Genomic DNA, 21,885 nt, shown 5'->3' with positions numbered 1-21,885 from the left:
CACTTCCGCCAGGCTGCCCAGGAGCAGAGTGTCCTCCAGACACCCGCACCGTCCAGGATGATGCCTTCCCTCGGCACCCAGGCTCCCGGAGATGTCCCTCTGTCCCACACAGGGGCACTGAGAGACCCACTCCCGTGTGGATCTTCTCAGGTGCTGTGTCCTAGGGCGGGGTGGAACAGGCTGGGAGGCAGGTGGCCTCTGCTCCCGACACGGTTGGCAGGATGCACTATTAGGTCCAACAGGTGGAGACTCTCCTGGTCCTCTGAGGTCAGACTGGCATTGACAATTGGGGTTCCATGTGCCCTCTCTCTCTGGGACACCCACAGTGGACACTTCCATCTTCTCACCACAGGGAAGGGGAGCGGGGAGGGCCTCTCTGAGGGGTGCGTCCTCCTTGGCTGCCCTTCTGTGGGAAAACGCGTGAAGTCAAAGACATAGACACAGGTCAACCGTGGGCAGGTGAGCAGTCTTCCTTGACAGACCCGGTCACGCGCGCCCACAACAGAGCTGCTACTGGACCCGAACCTGCCACCGGCTTCAAACCCAGGCATCTGACCTGCCGGCAGAGGCCCCCGCCAAACTTCCACTCCAATCAGGAGCCATCTTCCCTTCCAAAGGTGCCTTCCCACGTAGGGGCAGGCAAGCCGAGTCACATCCATACCCTTGGTGGCACGCTGCCCTTGCCCAGGGTAGAAGGAGGAAGGGCCAGAGGTCTAACTCAGATTCCTTTTTCTCCCCATTTGTAGGCACAGGAACGACCCAGGAGTCACCAGAGTAAACCTCCGTGGTCTTTGAAATGGGCAGAGGCATGTGATGCTCCTCTTATCACAAGTGACAGAGCCAGGAAGTGCTCAGTCCTCGCTGACATGGCCCCCAGCACCCAGGCGGGGTAAGCGTGGCCAGAGCTGCCAGCCTGGGTGGGTTCCACAGAACGCTCACCCCTAGGGTCCCTCCACCTCTGCACAACCTGACACATCACAAGATGGCCTTGAACTTCAGCTTCGTTTCTGTGACTACCCCAAGGTGGTCCCCTCCGAGCTTCACTGAATACCCTTTTGGGTCATTTTCACAGCCAATGCATGGCCCAGGACCACCAAGCCAAGCAAAGAGGTACCAGGCAAGCTGAGTCACATCCACCCCCTTGGTGGCACGCTGCCCTGGCCCAGCCTCATCCTGGTGGCAATGCCCCCTCCCCCAGCCACCTTCACCACCACACTGAGAGTCACTATGAATGGAAGCTGGCTTCTGGCACCAGGTGACCCCATTCCTGGCCCCCAGGAGACAAGAGCTGAAGAGCCGTCCTGATCATCCACGTTCAGTCGAGCAGGGCGCTTAGGAGATTTGTACTTAATGTCCTCCAGCACCAGGGTAGAGCCGCTCACCACGGGACCCGGCTTTGGAAAGTTCTCAGAGATTCCTAAGAAAAGAAATCCAGCCCAGCGAGACTCTGAACCCTTCCAAATCATGAGGCTAAACCCTAGGAAATGATCAGTCAGGACCAATGGTTTCCACGGGAGCCATCCTGGGTTCTTCAACGCACACGGTTAACGCAGGTCACCCGGCAGCCTGCGTTCTGGGTTTCATGACACTAATGACGTCCTGCTTTTCACCACAGCTCTCCCCTGGCCTTTGAGGATGGGGGCTGAGTCGGATCATTCTGCATTCCGTGCAGGAGCACAGTTTAAATCAATAGCGTTATCATACCGCGACTGTCCCTTCCCGTTCTCCCTAATGCCTAATAATTGTCAAGTTTGCACTAAAATTGATCAGCAACGGAGGCCCTTTCTCTTAACACCCCTCCCCACATGCACACTAGCCCCGCCAGCCCCCGCTCCCCCAGGAAGCAGGAGCGGCATTGATTACAGGAGAGCTTGCCCTGACTTTCCCCAGTTACTTAAGCCGGCGTCTCATTGCGTGTCCTTAGAGACCAGGGCTTCGCTCAGGCAGAGAGCGTCTAGACAGTATTCATGACCCATCTGTCTGGCACGGCCCAGCGGATGGCAAACTCTATTAGAACTGAAACCATTTTTCCCTCCTCCTCCTCCCATCCCTCTTTCCCTTTGCGAAGCAGGAATCTGATACTGAAAATTACTATCATTGTTGCAATTCTCAAAATAGCACCACCAGACTTTCATTAACATCCACGCTAGACTACTAAATATTTAAAGAAGTGGATAAATTTCACCCGAAGTGGGGCAGCCCCACACACATGAAAGCAGTCACGGAATCAAAATGTAAATCTAAAGAGGTTGTTTTTATCTGAGTAAATTTAGTGTCACAGCAGGAGGAAATGAGGCCTAGGGTTTATTAAAACTTTCCCTCCCATTTGTTCTCTGCCTTTGTTTATTTGAAAAGGCAGAATTACTGCTCAAGACCCTGCAAGGTTTTAATTGATCAGAAACCATCTTGGAGAAACAAAGGCACAGACCAAAGACCTCCTTCCCTCCTCCCGACTCCCCCCGCCACCCCACAAACTCCCCCAGGTAAGAGCTTGTTGCCAGTGACAACCTGCTGCAACCTGATCCCGCAGAGTCCCCAGGCCGGCCAGGGACGCCCATCCTCCTCCTCGCCATGTTTTAAATACCATCTTGGATCATTTTCACGTGTGTCAATAAATTGTTTTGCCATGGTTTTCCTTTTTTTTCTTTTTTCAAGTTGGAAAGGGGGCAGGGGAGCAGCTCTGTCAATACACACGGCTCTGCGGAACAGCTGGACGCACTGTAAGTGGCCTCTGCTGTCGGCCTTGATCAAGGTAAGCCAGAATTGAGCATTAGGCCTACGGGAGCTTGGAGCATCCCCGGCCCCACCAGGAGAAATGGGTAACAAGCTGGAAGAGCTTGCCCTCCCCCTGGAGGGATCCTGAGGCTCTGCCCACCCCTCCACTGCTGCAGCTGCAAGAGTCCGGCAGGCCACAACTCACACAGGCCAGGGGATGTCAGGGGCCTAGAGCTGAAAGCTCTTGCCTGGTCAAGGTGGGCTCTGGGTGCCCACAGGTGAAGGGCAGACAGAGCTGGCCCACCATGAGGGAGGGCGCTGGCTCCCCAGGCACGTAACTAGGGTCCAAGGAGGGTCACCTTGTCCATCAGGGAAGCCCCAAGGAACCCAGTGAAATCAGTGACCTCAAACACCTGGGACTCCTGGGTTGATTTTTCCCAATCCACTTCAAAATCCAGCAAGAAACCAAGATTCTCATAATCTACACATGGATTAAAAATCATCACGTCCATCATTGTTCTTGGAGCACCCAGTTCTGTGGCCCTTCAGAATAGGAGACTGCTTGATCTCCACTCCCCAATCCTACGACCTTCCAAGAACTGGTAAGTTGATCCCCTTCTTACTAGAAACACACCATGACGGGGAAAATCCAAAAGGAGAATCAAAACCACATCTGAGTTCAAGACCTCGGAGCAGCATGTTCTGCTGTGTGACTGAGTGAATGGCCCGCCCTCTCTGAGCACCACACGCCTAGGAAACCTGCTAGGCTGGTGTGAGAGACGCGGGAGGTGAAGCGTGTGAAGGCAAAGGCAGCTCCCACCTCGCCTCACGTCACCTCACCGGGGGCTGCGGATGTCAGATAAGACCTGCTGAGTGGTAAGCCCACGCCAGGCGCCCCCAGATGGACTGAGGAGTTGCTGGGTGCCAGGCGCTGGTCTAGCTGCTTGACCCGCAGACCTCATTAAGCGCTCAGAACCACTGTTTGAGGGAGACACCATAACTATACCCCTCAGTTTATAACGAGAAAGGCAAGGTCCAAAGAGCTGAGCAACTTGCCTACAGCCACAGTGACTGAGGACTAGCACCAGAGCCCAGGGCACGACACTCCAGGGTGTGGTTTGAACCACAGCCCCACCTTGTCATTGTTCCTGCCACTGTCTGTCACAGTGTCCACAGGAAACAGCACCCTTCACAACACTGTCACTGTGTCCACAGGAAACATCACCCTTCACAACACTGTCACAGCATCCACAGGAAACAGCACTGTTCATGACACTGTCACTATGTCCACAGGAAACATCACCCTTCACAACACTGTCACAGCATCCACAGGAAACATCACTGTTCACAACACTGTCACTGTGTCCACAGGAAACATCACCCTTCACAACACTGTCACAGCATCCACAGGAAACAGCACTGTTCATGACACTGTCACTGTGTCCACAGGAAACATCACCCTTCACGACACTGTCACTGTGTCCACAGGAAACATCACCCTTCACGACACTGTTACTGTGTCCACAGGAAACATCACTGTTCACAACACTGTCACAGCATCCACAGGAAACATCACTGTTCATGACACAGTCTGTCACTACATCCACAGGAAATATCACTGTTCACGACACTGTGTCACTGCATCCCACAGGAATCATCACTGTTCACGACACTGTCACAGCATCCACAGGAATCATCATTGTTTATGCCACTGTCTGTCACATTATCCACAAGAAACATCACTGTTCACAACACTGTCACAGTGTACAGAGGAAACATCACCATTCATGACACTGTCACAGCATCCACCAGAACATCCTATTCCTGATGCTATCTGTCACAGCATCCATAGGAAATGTCACTGTTCATGACACTGTCACAGCATCCACAGGAAGTGTTGCCATTCATAATACTGTCTGTCACAACAGGTCCACAGGGAATGTCACCATTTGTGATGCTGTTACAGCATCTACAGGAGATATCATTGTTCAAAAAAGTATCTGTTACAGTGTGTCCACAGGAAATGTCACCATTCCTAACACTGCCACAGTGTCCACAGGAAATGTCCTCATGTGATATCGTCACAATGTGTCCACAGGAAAGTCAGCATTCATAACGCTGTCACATGTACAGGAAATGCGTTGCCAGAGTTCTATGAAACTTACCATGCAAGGGTGCACGCCATGAAGTGGGGACCCATTCAGCCAGGACTGATCAGCACCTGAGGCTGCACAAACACTCCTGCACACTCCTGCACACACCCATGTGCACCACACTCTCCAACACCTACACACTTGTGCAGGCACACACACAGACCCACACACACTCAAGTACACAGCATACCCAGACCCACACACTCAGGTGCACACATGCAGATACACTCAGGTGCACACCACGCAGATCCACACACACACACTCACCCTTCTCCAGGGCTCAGTGGGAAGCGTCGTCCCCTGGCTGGACATGAACCATCCTCATTTGTCAGCATGTACGTATCTAGAAGCCAAGGCTGGTCCCTCAAGGGTTGCTGGGCCACGGACCCTCAACTCATTACAAAGCACAAAGTCTACCCTATTGCTGGTCCCAGAATACAGTTTGACCGCAGCAGGATTACACTTTGGTCAGTTTGGGTGTCGTGGTTACCAAGTGCCCATTCTAAGGGCACTTTGGGGGGCAGACCTTATGTCATCTCTTTCTTTGGCCGGGATCATGTAGATACTTGCAGCGCCCACTTCCACTAGCGAGCGGGTAGGAGGCCACACAGACCAAAGGCTCTCCATCTTGTGTTCAGGTCCGAGTGTTCTGAAGCAGTAGTCATCATCACGCAGATGCTGGCAGGACCGCACCCCTCACAGTGCATTAGCCACATGTGGCAGCAGGACACTGGGGCTCGGCAGCATCTTACAGGACACCAAGAAGGCCAGGCAAGGAGGCTGGAGCAGCAGACGAAGGACACTTCCCAAGTGTCCACCATGTGTGGTCAGCGCTCACACAAGGACAGCATCAGTGCCCTCGGGAGTGATGCCTCTCCCCACGTGACACCAGGCAGGACAGGCACCATCCTTCCAGGGGCACAAGCAGCTACAGAGCTCCGGGGAGCAGAAGTGAATTTCTAGTTACAAGGTCGGGTCCGGAGGGGAGACCACCTCACTGCAGATGGTCAGAAGAGCGAGACAGAAAATAGCAAAACAGTTAAATGTCAGATGCTGGGAGTTTGAGGGGCTCGTTAGGGGCTTCTGAGAAGTTGGATATGCAGCCTGGGCTGGAGGTGGAATGTGTTAGTGGCTGTGACACCAAGGTCAAGGCCTGGGAGTGGGAGGTATGGCCAAGGGGAGCGTGGAGGGGGCGAGGGACCATAAGGGGAGGATCCTGCCTCCCAAGGGTGCACAGTCTCAAAAGGGTCAAGAAGTGGGTTCTGCAGAGGGCAGCAGCTCCTTAGGAAGCTACAGGTGGGCAGGTGGGACGAGGGCCAGGGCCAAGCTGAAGTCCAAGGGAGGCTGTGAAGTGGGGGAGGGATGGGAGGGGGGAGGGCTCAGGGCTCCCGAGGGGACAGATGGGCTCCCCTAGAGTTCAGACTCTGCCCAAGTCCTAGAAAGGAACCTGTGGTGGGTATCCACATGGAGCAGAGGGACTTCTCAGCACACATCAAAGTCACCTCAGCTCTTCAAAGGGACACAAATAAAATCTCATGGGTCACCTCTGAAGAGCCACAGGGCCACAGGGGAACTTCTCATACTTTTTCTTTGTACTGGAGAGTGAACTCAGGTGCACTTATCCACTGAGCCACATCCCCAGCCCTTTTAATTTTTTTTGAGATGGGGTCTCACCGAGTTGCTGAGTGCCTCGCTAAGTTGCTGAGGTGGCTTTGAACTCGTGACCCTCTGCCTCAGCCTCCTGAGCTACCGGGATCCCGGGAACTTCTCATTCCTAAATGATCTCATCCCATATAATATTGGCTTCCGGGTGGTCCAAGAGTGGATGGGGAGCTTCTCTTTACAGAAGTGTCCCCACTCTTTAGTGGGAAACAAAGGAGAGACTCAGGTTATGGTTTCCACAGCCCATAATGACTGACCCCATCACAGAAAGACAACCAGACCCCAGGAGCCCACCGGCAGAAGACAACCGCACCGCAGAAGGGGCCCCACAGGCTCCGCAAGTGCACACCTGCACCTCTGCAGCCCTCGGGTTCTCCCTCCCGGGAATCACAGGGGCCAGAGGAGCAGGCTTGGGGACTCTGTGGGCAGGCAGCCTGCCAAGTCCAGACCCTCCCCGCAAAGATCACCGGGGTCGGGGGAGAGGAGGAGAAGAGTTGGGGACAAACGGGGAGAGGCAGGCCTGGAAAGAGAGCTGATCCATCCCTCAGATGCTGCCAACAGAACAAATCAAGACACATTTCTGAGACAACTGGGGAGATGGGCACTCGAACAGGTCCTGGATGGCATTAGGGAATCGCTGTTCATGCTTCCTGAGACAGTGACCGAGGACAGTGAAGGCGGTGAGCCTTGGCTGGGCTGCTAGGAGCCTGGCCTCAGGGTTTGCAAACAAGCTTTTCGGGGAAGTGGGAGCTGCGGTGGATAGAGGGTAGTTATGGCTCGGTGCTCAAAAGTGGCTGGTGATTTGAACACAGTCCCTCTGGGGGGAAAATACTGAGGGAAATGGAAACAGGCAATCAGCTCAGATCTTCATAGGTTGGATTAAATGATCTTATTTAATTATTATGACCCAAAATGGCCTCAGAGGCAAAAGACAAAAGTTTCTGAAAAAGTTCTGAAGCTCAACTCCTGGCTCCGTTGGAGCTCGTCACCAGCTCCAGTTCATTTGGCTCAGAGACTTAGCTTTATGAGGCCACCTAGAGGGAAAGGAGCGACTGCGGCCTCCAGCGGGGTGGGAGCCGCTCCAGCCCCCTTTCCCCCAATAGAACCTTCTCCACTAATTGGAAATTCCACTGAAGCTGAAAGAGAAACCGTTCCAACGACAGCTGGCTTCCTGTCACCTCCGGGCTTCCTTGCGAGGTCCCGTGGCAGCGATTCCGCTGCAGAAGTTGGTGGAGGAAGGTCTGCTCTTGCCAAGACTTCCCGGGCACACAGCTCTTTCCACAATGCAGAGACCCTTGGTTCTGGGAAGTCAAAGGAACCTGCTCCGCCCCTCACGATATGGCCAGGGGATCTGAGATGGGATGTCACCCAGGGTCAGCCGAGCATGCAGAAGGCTCTGGGTGTGCCCTGGCATAGCAGCAAGACTATCTCCAGTTGTAGAAGAGAAGACGACAGGACACTCCCAGCCGGGCAGAGTGAGGCCGCAGGCTCACGGAGCAGAGCCCAGGGCCATGCCCGCAGCAGCCTCCCCAGCTTGGCAGGCGCACAGGCAGAGGCTGTGGCACACGCAGGCTCCTCTCTGCGCCCATTTCAACTCTTCCTCAGGCTCCTCAGCCCCAGCAGCCCCACCTGCGACGTCAGGAAGCCCTGCTCCCATCTCAGGACACCTCACTCACTAGCTGCGCTGTCATCCTGTCCCTGGCCAACAGATCCCACCTCTCACCATCCGGTACACCTTCCCCAGAAGCCACCACGGCTGCAACTGCGAGTCCAACCAAAGTGACCCTACACTCCAGAGCCACACATGCCCTCTCCCGTGTGTCCCCTGAAGTCATCTCTGCTGGGGCAGGTTGAGATCCCCAACTTGACTCCGGCACCCTGACGGCAGCATCTGTTTCCGTCATTCCCCATCATGAGGCTGTTGAGGGCTCAGGAGAACAATATTCTGATCAAGCAGACATAAGACAAGATGTGAGAAAAGCCGGGATTTTTAGCCTGATGGCATATTCTCCCTTCCACAGAAAGATACACACACCAAGCTCTTCCTGTGGAGATCAAAGCCAGCCTCGCCTCCACGACTGGGCAAGGCCCTTTGAGTCTTGCAGCAAAACACAATCGCCCCGCTCAGTGGCTACCTGACCACAGCTGGCAGAGAGGGGCCGATGGAATCAGACGCATCTCCGTCTAGTGTCCAGAAACTAACAGGAAAGGCGACCGGCGTCTACTGCAGGGACCTCAGCTGTTACTGGGGGTAATGCAGTAATGTTTTATTTCTAACCTGAATTCATGCCGAATTTCAGCAAGTATCAAACGAGACAGAGACCACCAACATGCCTCAGCCTGGGTGCTCCCCCAAAACCAATGGCAGGGACAGAAAGTGACCGTAGCTCACTGGGACTCCAGAGGATTCCACCTTGCTTCCCCCTGGGTGCACTCGAATGTCAACAGTGAACATCTCCTTCAGGTGAGCAGAGAGCAGGTCAACAGGGCGACCCTGTGCTTAAACAGGAGCAAGAACGAGGCACTGCTGGTCTCTCCAGAGCGCAGCATTCTAAGACAAGAACTGCAGTACTTCTTTGAGGAGGAGAGGAAGGAGATTTTGGTTTTTTAACCCGGCAAAGAACTTTATTAACCTTGGTTTCAAACTTTATTCCCAGACTTCTTCAGCTTAATTAGCTGCAAAAAATAAATTGTGTCTAAGCAAAAACTAAAAAGAGCTGCAGTATCCAAGGGTCTTGGGCTTAAAAATATTAGAGAGCTAGATTTTATCAGATCCACAAACCAAACAATTTCTAAAAAAGCCCTAGAAAAAAGAAGAACAAATCAACATCAAAAGCAATAAAAGACAGGAAATGATGAAAATCAGAGCTGAAATCAATGAAATCTGAACAAAAGAAAAAAATATTTGACAGAACAAAAAAATTGGTTCTAGGAGCTGGGGCTGGGGTTCAGTGGCAGCGCACTTGCCTAGGAAGTGTGAGGCCCTGGGTTCGATTCTCAGCACCACGTATAAATAAAAAAATAAAGATCTATCAGCAACCAAAAAGTTAAAATCAACAATTAAAATTAAAGAATTAAAATAAAAAATTAAATCAACAATTTTTAAAAAGTTGGTTCTTTGAAAAAATAAATAAAATTGATAAACTCCCAAAAGAGAAAAAAAGAGAGAAAACTCAAATTACTAAATTACAAGATGAAGAAGGAAATATCACAACAGACACATCTGAAATACAGAGGATAATTAGAAACTATTTTGAAAATTTATGTTCGAATGAAATAGAAAATATCGAAGCCATCGATAAATTTCCAGAGACATGTGACCTACACAAACAGAATGAGGAGGTCATACATGGTTTAAACACATCAATTTCAAGTAATGAAATTGAAAACACCATCAAAAGCCTACCAACCAAGAAAAGCCCAGGACCAGAGGGATTCTCGGCCGAGTTCTACAAGACTTTCAAAGAAGAATTAACACCAATACTCCTCAAAGTATTCCATGAAATAGAAAAGGAGGGAACCCTTCCAACTCATTCTATGAGGCTAATATCACCCTGATACCAAAATCAGACAAAGACACATCAAGAAAAAAAAAACCCTCAGACCAATATCCCTGATGAACATAGATGCAAAAATTCTCAGTAAAATTTTGGCAAATCACAAACAAAAACATATTAAAAAGATAGTGCACCGTGATCAAGTGGGGTTCATTCCAGGGATGCAAGTTTGGTTCAACAGACAGAAATCAATAAACATAATTCATCATATTAATAGAATTAAAAACAAGAATCATATGACCATCTCATAGATGCAGAAAAAGCCTTTGACAAAACACAGCACACCTTCATGTTCAGAACACTAGAAAAACTAGGGATAGTAGGAACATACCTCAACATTGTAAAAGCTATCTATGCTAAACCCAAGGCCAACATCGTTCTAAATGGAGAAAATCTGGAACAAGACAAGGATGTCCTCTTTCACCCCTCCTATTAAACAACATCCTTGAAACTCTAGCCAGAGCAATTAGACAAAAGAAATTAAAGAGATACGAATAGGTAAAGAAGAACTCATAAACTATCACTATTTGCTGATGACATGATTCCATAGATACAAGATCCAAAAAATTCCACCAGAAAACTTCTAGAACTAATAAGTGAACTCAGCAAAGTAGCAGGATATAAAATCAACACCCATAAATCAAACACATTCCTATATATCAGTGATGAATTCACTGAAAGAGAAATTAGAAAAACTACTCCATTCACAATAATCTAAAAAAAAAAATACTTGGGAATCAATCTAACAAAAGAAGTGAAAAACCTCTACAATGAAAACTACAGAAAAGAAAGAAAGAAACTGAAGAAAACCTCAGAAGATGGAAAGATCTCCCATGCTCCTGGGTAGGCAGAATTAATATTGTCAAAAGGGCCATACTACCAAAAAGGTTATACAGATTTAATGCAATTCCTATTAAAATCCCAGTGATATTCTTCATAGAAATAGAAAAAGCAATCATTAAATATATTTGGAAAAATAAGAAACACAGAATAGTTAAAGCCATCCTTAGCAAGAAAAGTCAAGCAGGAGGCGTCACAATACCAGATCTTAAACTACGCTACAGAGCAGAAGGAAATTAAACCTGTATCTCTCACTCTGCACAAAAGTCAACTCAAAGTGGATCGAAGACTGAGGTACTAGAAGAGAGACCCTGTGCCTAATAATAATAATAATAAAAGGCCCAAATCTTAACCATGTTGGGCCTAGAATCAGATGAATGGATTAAAAAAAAAATGTGGTATCTATACATACTCAATACTACTCAGCTTTAAAGAAGAGTGAAATTATGGTATGTGCCAGTAAATAGATGGAGTTGGAGAACATCATGCTAAGTTAAGTAAGCCAATCCCAAAAAACCAAAGGCAGAATGTTTTCTCTAACATGCGGATGTTAATTCACAATGAGGGGGGCAGGGCACTAGAGAAGATTAGCGTGACCTTAGATTAGGTAGAGGGACGTGAAGGGAGGGGAGGGGAGGGGATGTGGGAGAGGAAAGAGAGTAGAATGAAACAGACATTGTTCCTGTATGTATATATGTGACTCATGACCAGTATGAGTTTCTCGTTTTCAGAAATTGGTCAGTTCAGTTTGACTCATTCCTTAGAAGCCTCATGAAAATTTTCTGCAAGATCTTGAACTTCATCATTGTCCTCTCCAGTAGCAAGTGCCTTTCCATCCACAGATTGTGTGGGCAGGGTTCAGCCAGTCTCCTTAATCCCGTCAGACTGCCTGCAGGCCTCCTTCAAGCCCGTATTGGGCAGCACTTGGGTCGTGGCTCTGTCTCAGCGTGGCCCGTACAGGTGAAAGTGTTTGCTGCCACAGACACCTGGACTTGAGGGTTGTTAAGGTGGACCGCTGTTCCTTGGTCTGTAAACATATTCCCGTCTTCAACACCAGAGATGTTGTTTACTCCTAACTTCTTTAAGCAGAGTTGAAGTTTTTTACCATCTGCGGTACCTCTTCTTTCGGCAAGCAGTTCCTTTCCCACCAATGCACACGGTGCCTGCAGTTTGGTTTTTCCTGGTTTGTGACAGTTTCTTTCACCTGGCCAGAGTGGAAGTGGGGCCGCGTGGGGGGACAGGGCTGGCGCTTAGCGGGTCTCTGGCAGACCGGCTGAGATTAGGCACACACACATGGGGACACAAGATCAGGAGAATCTTATTAGCACAGTTATGCTCCATGAAAGGGACACTGTCCATCTGTGTAGGAAATGCACCCATTGAGGGTTCAATTTAAAAGAATGCATTGCTAGATGGTCCAGTTTAAAAGGGGTCATCTAGTAAAACTCACTCAGTGGAGCACCTCCAAGATGCATTCCCAATGCTCCTTGTTAGACTAGACTCCTTCTGGGCAGGGTGCAGGGAGAGGGTGCATCTCCCTTCCAGATTAGACCACCCTGCAGGCTTTCCAGGTGACAGAACTGTGTGTCTACCTAAAGGGAGTGTCAGCAAGAATGGGACAGTGACAACCTCGCCAAAAGTTCCTGACCTAAAGAACAGGCCAGCTACACCGATCTCAGAGCAAGTGTCCTTCCAAGTGGCAACTGTCCACCTTGCTCTGGGAAAGAAGCGTGGGGCAGCCGCTGGCCAGGTCACGGCCGGCTGGCACACTTCTTAGAAACAGAATGGGTGGGAAGCACCCAGAGCCTCCGAGGAGCACCCACTAGGAAACCTGGAAACTCCTGGTACATGTGTAGAGTGGCCCTGACGTTGAGGACAGTGATCCAGGTCCCCCAAACTGGCTGACTCACATCACAATGACGACATGAGGTTCCACCACCCCCTCGTGGGCTTCCCATGGATCCTCACGGCAGCCTTACGTGGCAGGAATCATCCATCCCACACTCAGATACAGACACTCAGCTTTGAAGGGGTTTGTCCCTCCCCTGGGTCAGCAGAAGACAGCCAGGGTCCTTCCCTGGGGCCGTCTGCCTCCTGCGTCTCCAGGCGTCTTGAAGGAGAGCACACTGTAAGACATCCCCCATCTTGGCCATGAAGACATGGTCAGTGGTTTCTGAGGTGTAGGGCCACCACTGCCATCCTGATCCAAGACCCCTCCCTTGGGGCCAGATGGAACCACTTAGCGGGCCGCGGCTTAGAATGGAAGTGTGCACATTTGTATAATTAGTGGGAAAGAACCAGAAAGGAATACGGATGAGAAAGGGGAAGAGGGGGGCAGGAAACCTGTGGGGAGAGAAGGAACTAGAAGAGCAAAGGGTCAAAAGTGACAGGAGGACCTTGTGGAAGGACCGGAAGTGAAGGAGAGCATCTGAGATGGGGTGGTGGGCAGCTCCAGGGCCCAGGCCAAGCCCGCCACCCTCTGCCTTCATTCACAAAGAACCTCAGCCATGGAAGAAAGGCCTGTCCCTCATGGCGGTGATGCCCCTCACACTTTGTCAAGCTCATGACCCTTGTCACTCAGGCCTGGAAAAGATAAAATAAGACAGCACTTGTACGTGGCTCTTCTGTAAGATGCCTGTGGAGCCCAGCTGACCCATCTCAATTGCTCAGCACTTCAAGGCCTATTCTGTGTGTTTCCTGTGCCTTGTCCCAGGCAGGGCCCACAATCACCTTGTGGTCCCACTGTGCAGAGCAGGGTCAGGACACAAGACCCAGCACAATCTGTCTAACTGCTGGGAGGTCCCGGGATCTAGCCTGGAGCAAGCACGTCCCCAGCTGTACTGTTGGGTTGTGGGCTCATGAGCATCTTCCCAAGATAAGACAATGGTCCGCCCATGCTCCTGGCCTTCCTGCAAGCACCTGCCAACTCTCAGAGGCTACCCCACCCTGCTCCCAGCCCCACTTCCATGCCCTATGACAATCCTCCCAAGGCCCCTCCCTGTGTGGGCTCCCATGCTCTCAGCAGGGCACCACCCAGCAAGAGCACCGAGGCCAGCCAGACCTGGAGAGAGCCCCAGGCCACGGGCCCATGAGGGAGGCCAGCTGGGTCATGCAAAGGCTTCGGAACCAAACAACCCGAGGAGAACCTAACCCGATGCCAAGAAAGCACACAGTCAATCCTGGGCTTGGAGATCTGGCCTGGCGGTGTGCAGAGGGGACTTGGTGAGCACTCGGTGTGAGAACTGGCAAATGGACGCCACGGACGGTCTTGAGAAAATGGTACACTCCAGCTCTTGAATTGAGCAAGCATAAGCAGCAGACTTAAAGTCCACTAGCACAGACCTTTTTATATTGGAGTACACTTAGCTTTCTCCCAACATGAGAAGGCAGTAGGAAGAGAGTAACTGGTTTCTTATATCCTCACCCACTCTTCTCACATTTGTAGCATTGATATTTATGTAGTCTAATTTCCCCAACACAAAATTTTAAATATAACTCCTCCAAATAATGCAGTAGAACTGGGGTGAGTAGCTCAAAGCACCCTGAAATGACCTCAGTGAGACCCCACCAAGGGGCTGGGCTAGTCAGCGTGCCATTGCTGTTACAAATACATGACATGAGCCACCTGCAAAGAAGGGAAGGATGTGCCCACATCTTCAGAGGTTCAGTCCATGGCTGGCTGGGGACCTTGCTTTGGGGCCAGCAGGGAGGCAGCGCAGCATGGTGAGTCCACAGGGGGGAGCCACACTGCCAGGACTGGAGGACCACCCAGGAGGCCCCTCCTCTTAGAGGCCCCCTGCCTCCCAGGAGCACCACACCAGGGACCACACCTGGGCCTCTGGGGACACTTATCCAAAGCACAGGAGGGGCAGTTCTCCCAACCTGAGGTTCTCAGACAACCCAAGGACATGTAGGGAGCCTAGGTCCTTTTCCTCAGAGAGAAACAGTAGGGCCTAACTGCATTCCAGCCCCTTCCTCATCCTAAAAGCCATGAGATCAGAAATTGATGAATTTGAACTCCAATTTCACCTTTTCAAGATCAAGAAATGCTCACAGCCTCCACCTCTGGGCCTCTCCCGTGCGAAGGCGTCACACAACAGAAACACACGTGAACGCAGCCTTGAAGAGTCTCGTGTCCGTTTTTCTACTTTCTTGATTCGTTACAGACCCTCTGTGTGGCCTTCTTGCCTTATTTAAAATTGCTTGTGAAGTGATGCGCTCTAAATAAAACTCTCTTGACACCAACGTGAAGAACACTCAGCCAACACATGACTCCGAGGGACGGGTCAGCCCTTCTCCCAGGAGCTACCAGGACCTGTTCCAAAGCACAGCGCGGCACCAACCACTTCTGGGAACAGGCTGGGTCTTCAGCCCTCTCTCTCTCTCTTAACAGAAAGAACACATTTCCTTTGGGAAAACACAAGCCTCTTTCCTTAGGCAGAAAATCAGCATCCCACCTCCTGTCCACTTCAAAACCACAACCAGACACCACGGCACTAAGGTGAGTAGAGGGACTTACAGTTGAAGATGCCCGGAGGCGGATGCTCGGTCACCAGCAGACAGTTTTCTTCATCACTGTTGTCCCCACAGTCGTTCTGTTGGTTACAGACCAGCGAACCGAGATATAAGCATTTACCGCTGGTGCAGGTGAATTTGCAGTCTGAAAAAGTACAACAGAAAGCATGAGGAATCAGTACAAGCTGGGTGCTCTTGAGCTGCTGCTGCCACTGGGCTCTCCATCTGGATGTCCCAGGAAGGCACCTCACCTCCAGGTAAGGAGGTAAAACACACAGGGTCGCCCCCGCCACCGCCACGGCACAGGAGCTCTGAGCTGCCTGCGGCACTACCCAAACCGGAGCAGCACATGGACGCCCTCCCTCTCCACAACCTGCCCTTCCTGCAAATGGGTTCTGTGGTTCCACTTGAAAACACCCTTGTCAATCAATTTTCCATACCTTCAAGGACGGGGGAAGCCCCCCAGCAGTGGCGGGGTCTCCAGCAGAACTCAGGAGTTCCTATTGAACTAAAGGGGGCCCATGAATTTTATTTCCAAACTGCCATTTTGTTGTGGTGAAAGTCTGGGCAAAATATTGAAACCTCTCTGGTGTACATGCATCTCATGCCAAGCAAAATCCACTTTACTAGCAGCAGAGGTAGCATTGGTTTTATGATGTGAAACACAGGCAGATTATATGTGCTCTCTGCTACCTCAGAAGCATCTGTGTCAAGGGCCACGTTGATGAATTATAAAAATAGTATGAAGCAGGTCTGATGGTATATACCTATAATCCCAGCCACTAGGGAGGCTGAGGTCAGTTCAAGGTCAGCCTGGGTGACTTAGCAAAACCCTGTCTCAAGATAAAACGAAAAGGGTGGAGGATGTAGTTTAGTGGGAGGGTTCTTTCCTAGCATGTGCTAGGCTTGGGGTTCAGACCTCTGAAATCTGTACAAATCAACATTTTAAGATGGAATTCACCTTAGCAAGACTTTAAAATAAATTTGCAAGCCCAGCACATTACTGTCACCTAGAGCAATTAAGGACAGAGGAAATTACAGCATGATATACAATCGGTCACATAAACATCCACATGGATCCCGTGCTGCAAATCACCTTGCATCTGACTGGGAATTTTCTCCTGGGAGTACCCACAGGGGTTGGCGGGAATCACACAGGACATCCCGCCATAGATGCTGATAGAAAGAACCTCAGCAAGAGCCCTGGGTCCCCGGCTGACACCAACTGTCACAACCACTTCAGCTCCCCAGGCCTTGGTTTTCTCTGTCTGGAATAAGGGCAGCAAACCTGGACCAAGTCCAAGGTCATTTCAACTCTAACATTCCATTATTCAAATAAGAGACTGGGCATCAGCATGGCCAGGCCTCTCCCAGCCCTGCTGACCACGTGTGGGGCTGCACCAGCCGAGTCTATGTATCCCCAAGGGGCTAACTGCAGCCAGCAAAGAGGACAGCCCCTCGCCTGTCCTGAGAGACAGAACTCAGGTCTTCACTGTGTTTCTGGGAACACGCACGAGACGAGGAATTAAAACCTGCCATTTGCTCACATTCTGAAAGAGTGCAGAAAAAGAGACCATGCAGAGCTCCGACCTCATTTAGAATAACAGGTGAAAGCAGCCCAAAAGCCCATCCTCAGGCTTATGGCCGGCTGCACCACCCAGGCCAGAGGACAGTGCTGAGTGACAGGTCCCGTGGTGAAAGGGGGCTCAAGCCAAATCAACTGCCCCTTGAGCTAGCCAGGTGCAGAATCATACTGATGAAGTGATCTTTTTTAACTCAATGGGGGGAAGAAACGAATGTCCGGGAAACAATTTTATCTTCCTTTCCAAAAGAAATACTGGACTTCAGATTAATACCAAACATGAAGAGGACATTAGCCCAAGGCAGGTACTCTCAGCATTACTAAACGATGACTGGGAAAACGGGGTATACCAACATGAAGGAATTTAACTCAGACGTTGACCATCTCTGTGGTCTGAAAGGAGCAGAGAGGCCAGACCACCACATTCGAGGTCACGTGGAATTTTAAATGACCATCTCTGTGGTCTGAAAGGAGCAGAGGCCATGTTCAAGGTCACGTGGAATTTTAAACCAATAGGGAAATGAAGCTGCTTCCACGCTACACTCATTTCAACTTGTTCCAAGGAAGACAAGTCCAGACTAACACGTTTCTGAGGAAATGAATTATGTGATTGATTCATTCACATAATCAATACTTTAGCCCCTTCTATGTCACATGCTAGGTCCTGAGACCTGGAAATGCAGAGTTGAAAGAGTCTGTCCTGTGCACTGTTTGTAAATGTGAACAGTGACTAACTCATCTGCTAGCTCCTTCCCAGGCCACTTTCATATCTGCCACCCAGCCTGAGATGGGGACTCGATGAACCATGTCTTTGTGAGTTATCTGAGTCTCATAAGAACCCCATGAAGTACTTAGGGCCAATATTGCTATTCCCACCCTACTACCTTCTGCCTCACCCCACCATGCTGCCTCAGTTTCCCAACATTTCACAAATGTGGGAGTCTCGCCACGGCCACGGTACACAGTGAAGGGCTCAGACAGCCTGATTCCTTAAGGAGGGGGAACGTCGCTCAGGAAGGCTTGAGTCACGTTCACGCTCCCTTCTTGGATAACAGCAATACCCACATCAACCCATTAACTTTCAAATTCACAAAAACTAAATCTTCTCAAAGGTGAGTCATGAGCCCCACATCAAACTGAAACGTCTTTCCATCACGTGGCCAGCTGAATCAAACTGACTGGGCTGGAAACCTGGATATATTAAACTTCTTGATTTGACACAGAAAATACTAGATATTGCGATGAGGCTATTACGTGTTAAAGATGAATGCAAAAGTTGGAATGGAACGGAAATTGCAGACCATGGTAAAGCAGCTGTCCACATTAACAAAACACGTGTTAACAAAATAAATCCTAATGGTATGTATGACTATTATGAATCCATAGCAATAATTTTTAAAAAAACTGGTGTTGGTAGAGGCAGGTTTCCAATTGGACCCTGACTCATGAAGGCCACCTCCACCACACTTTGCTACCCAAAAGCCCAGAGCATTCGGGTCCTCTGATAAGTAGGTCATTGTGATATTTCCAGCAAGTCAATAACCCTACAAAGAAAGGCTCTTCCCTGAGCTGCCAGGGCATTGCCAGGGCCTCCTTTAGTATGACCCATGCCCAGTCCTAGCCAGGCCTTTGCTCTCACTGGTCCAGGGGCAGCCTGGGCAGCAGAGCTTTCTAGAACTCCTGAGGTGGGTTCCTATGGGCAGCCAAGTCTGAGAACCGCTGACCATCAAGAAGGTGGCAATTCACTTATAAAGTCCCTTCTTTAGCTAATCATACTTTAATAGAACGATCAGATGATATTGCTAATTTATAAAAAGTAAAACTAAAAACCAACCTCTTAAAATATAGGCAGGTATTGAGGGGAGAGGGCCTGGTTGCTGTGGCTCTGTTCTGTCAACGAGATACTTCAGAAGCTGGTGCCAACGCAGTTTGACCCCTACACCACATTTGGACACACCAGAACAGCAACCCTCCTCGACAGAGTCAAACGCAAGTCAGAGAAAGAAGATAGGAAAACAAAGAAGATATTTTTATAATAGTTTGTCCATTCCTTATGGAACCTACCGAGTACTTCCACCGATCCGGATGTTGAGGGATACTAAGGATTGTTACTCACAAGAAACCCTGGGGGACAAAGTTAGGGTGACATCAAGAAGCACAGCATTGAAACAGAACACAGAATGAGCAACTCAGGAACCAGAGTTTCCTTCAGAAGACATAAGCTTACTGAAACCATTGGCAATGTTTAAAAAAGTTCTCCTTCTTTAAAAAAAAAATAGCCAGGAATTAGTGAAAGAAGAAAACAACATTGCTTTCTGCCATAATTTCCTATTTGACTTCTTATAAAAACTGCCAGAATCGACAACGGATTTGAGAGTCACTGCATCTTCTCCTAGTTAAAACAGAATTCTCTCCAAATCTGGGGTCTTCTTTAGCTTCTGTACATTTCGGCACACAGCTTCTGAAGGATCTTTCAGGGTCTTGGAACGACCTCAGAGGCCTCAGGATCAGAGCCAAGAGGGCCCCAGAGGTCCGCTGGTCCACCCCGCATCTCACGGATGCAGAAACACATCTCAGAACCCCTGACCCACCCCACGTGGAAACCAGATTCCCTGTCATGGACAGAGAACTCAAGATTTCCATCAAATGGAGAGAAAAGTCTGCTTGTCCTGAATGTCCTTCTGATCATGCACAAACTAATATTAACCACGTGAGGCAAGCCCTGGGAGAAAAGAGAATGGGAAAGAACAATTAAGAAGGTTTCCTAAAATTGTGTTACCCTTGAAGAAACAAGGAATTCTATGAGTCTTGAAAGCAGGACAGAAGTGGAATATCCTAGTGTTCTCTGTGAATTCTAAACTTATATACCAAAAAAGAAAGCTCTATTTTTAAAATTCCTGAGGACCAGTAGATGAACAATCCGAATATTCTAAACCTAATCTTAGGATTTGAAGATAAATGTTTAATCTTGGCTTGCAGAACAAATTCACCTCATAGAGACTAAATCTAATCCACTTGGTGGAGTCAACATTCTATGAAGTCAAAGGCAAAAAAACCCCATAATAATAACAAAATTAACAAAAAAGTTGTGCTCCGTTGTTTTCCTAAACTCTTCTGAAGCCGTAGCTTTCACAGATGCAGTCTCAGTCACAAAATACGGACCTATACGCAGCATCACATCTCAGCTGTAAAGTCAGCCTTTTTTGTGAATTGGCAAAGTAGTCTATGTTAGTTATTTCTGCTAAAATTCATACAGCAACAGTGACTCATTTAGTTCACACTTCTACCATTCTTAAACCTGGGAGCCGACAGTGATTCTGGCTCCGTTGCGTCTGACATTTGAGTCTGAGAAGCTCTCTGCAAAGGGGGCCTTCCCAGAGCACCGGCACCGTGAAGAGCACAGGGGCGCTGGGTAGGGGTAAGCGAGGAAAGAACCTCGTTCTAAAATTGGCATTCCTCATTCCGTCACCCACGTATAAAGAGGACAACAATATTGTTACTGATTTATATAAAAATCCATACCACCCACTGCTCTACAAGGTACACGATTTCCCATAGCAAAAAATAAAGTTCGATAAAGATGAAAAACAATGAAGGAAACACACACACACACACACACACACACACACACACCAAGAAATGCAGGAAAAAGGGAAGAAAAAAACCACTGTGACTGAAGATGGCTCTAGTGACTGGTCACTAAGCGGTACTCCTACCAATCGGGCCTGGCTGCCACAAGAAAACCCGAGGCCTGGTCAGGAGCCCTTGCTGGCCCGGAGCAGTGGGCATCCCAGTTAAACAGGAGCAAACCTCTCCTGCGCCCACAGTGTGGAGGACCTGTCCCTCTGTGCAACAAGGGGAGGCTGTCTCAGATGGTGATTTCATCACAGAGGGAAGAGGACTCCCGCTCCGTGCTCCCTGCATGAGCCTCCAGTGCTGTCGGAATATTGGAGTGGTTTCTACAAAAGAAGAGCATGCGCAGAGTCAGGACTCGGCTAATCACGCAGGAAGGGATGGATGCTCAGGTGATTCTTCCTCCAGGCCAGCTTTGGTCAGTACGGGAGCATCATAAAGACCGTCCACACACACATTCTGCTATCATGTTTTTGAATGCAAGGTGAGAACTGGAACCTCACAGTCCCAGGGCATCACCCCCGCTCACCCTGTCCAGCCTAGGTGGAGGCAGCCTCTTGGCTAAGGATGCTCTGACCTCACTCAAAGACGAGGCCAATGTTCCTGGTCATAAACTGGGAATAAGGGGAATTTAATTTGAAGGTTTACATGCTGTGTAATGGATTGAGTTACCCCACAAGCACTAATGTGCGTCCTCTCTTGAGTGGTGTGCGTAGAACCATCGCTGCCCTTCAGAAAGACCAACCTAACGTGGCAAATGGGCATAGGGGACGCATCCGGAAGAGCTTCTGACCCAAAGTAGAAATGAGAATTTTTTCAAACTGAATCTATTTTATGAAATAGACTGTCAGTCCCATTCTGGGCCCGAAAGGATTATTTTGATGTTTCTCAAAAAATCTCAGAAAAGCAAGTGAAAAACGTACAATGTGCTCTCAACAGGCCAAAGTGCCCTCGGGGTTCTCATCCTGCAGTTACCCTTCAGAGCAGCTTGAGAAACTTGCCCAACTCTCCATCAGAGATTCCAACTTTTCTCTTTTCCTTTTTTTTTTGTGATGCGGGGGATTGAACCCAGGAGCATTCTACCTCTGAGCTATCCCTACCACACCCCTCTATGATTTTTAGGGTCTCGCTAAGTTGCCGAAGCTGTCCTCACATTTGCCATCCTCCTGCCTCAGCCTCCCCAATTGCTAGGATCACAGGTCCACTGTGCCCAGTGCCATTGGTCTTT

The 21,885-nt window shown here is 49.5% G+C and overlaps 1 protein-coding gene across 6 annotated transcripts in view; it reads right to left on the bottom strand.

Moving 5' to 3' along the window:
• Ldlrad4 (low density lipoprotein receptor class A domain containing 4) overlaps window positions 1-21,885 on the bottom strand; it is a 353,541-nt gene that overhangs the window by 157,633 nt on the left and 174,023 nt on the right. For all 6 annotated transcript variants that reach the window (XM_078030497.1, XM_078030495.1, XM_078030496.1 and 3 more), the window contains one exon: window positions 15,447-15,587. In XM_078030497.1, coding sequence (XP_077886623.1) covers window positions 15,447-15,587 — 141 coding nt within the window. The remainder of the gene's footprint in view (window positions 1-15,446; window positions 15,588-21,885) is intronic.

This window comes from Ictidomys tridecemlineatus, chromosome 13 (genome assembly GCF_052094955.1).
Source record: "Ictidomys tridecemlineatus isolate mIctTri1 chromosome 13, mIctTri1.hap1, whole genome shotgun sequence".
Lineage (NCBI taxonomy): Eukaryota > Metazoa > Chordata > Mammalia > Rodentia > Sciuridae > Ictidomys > Ictidomys tridecemlineatus.
Note: the sequence above shows the minus strand (reverse complement) of the source record. Positions and strands in the feature narration are given on the sequence as shown.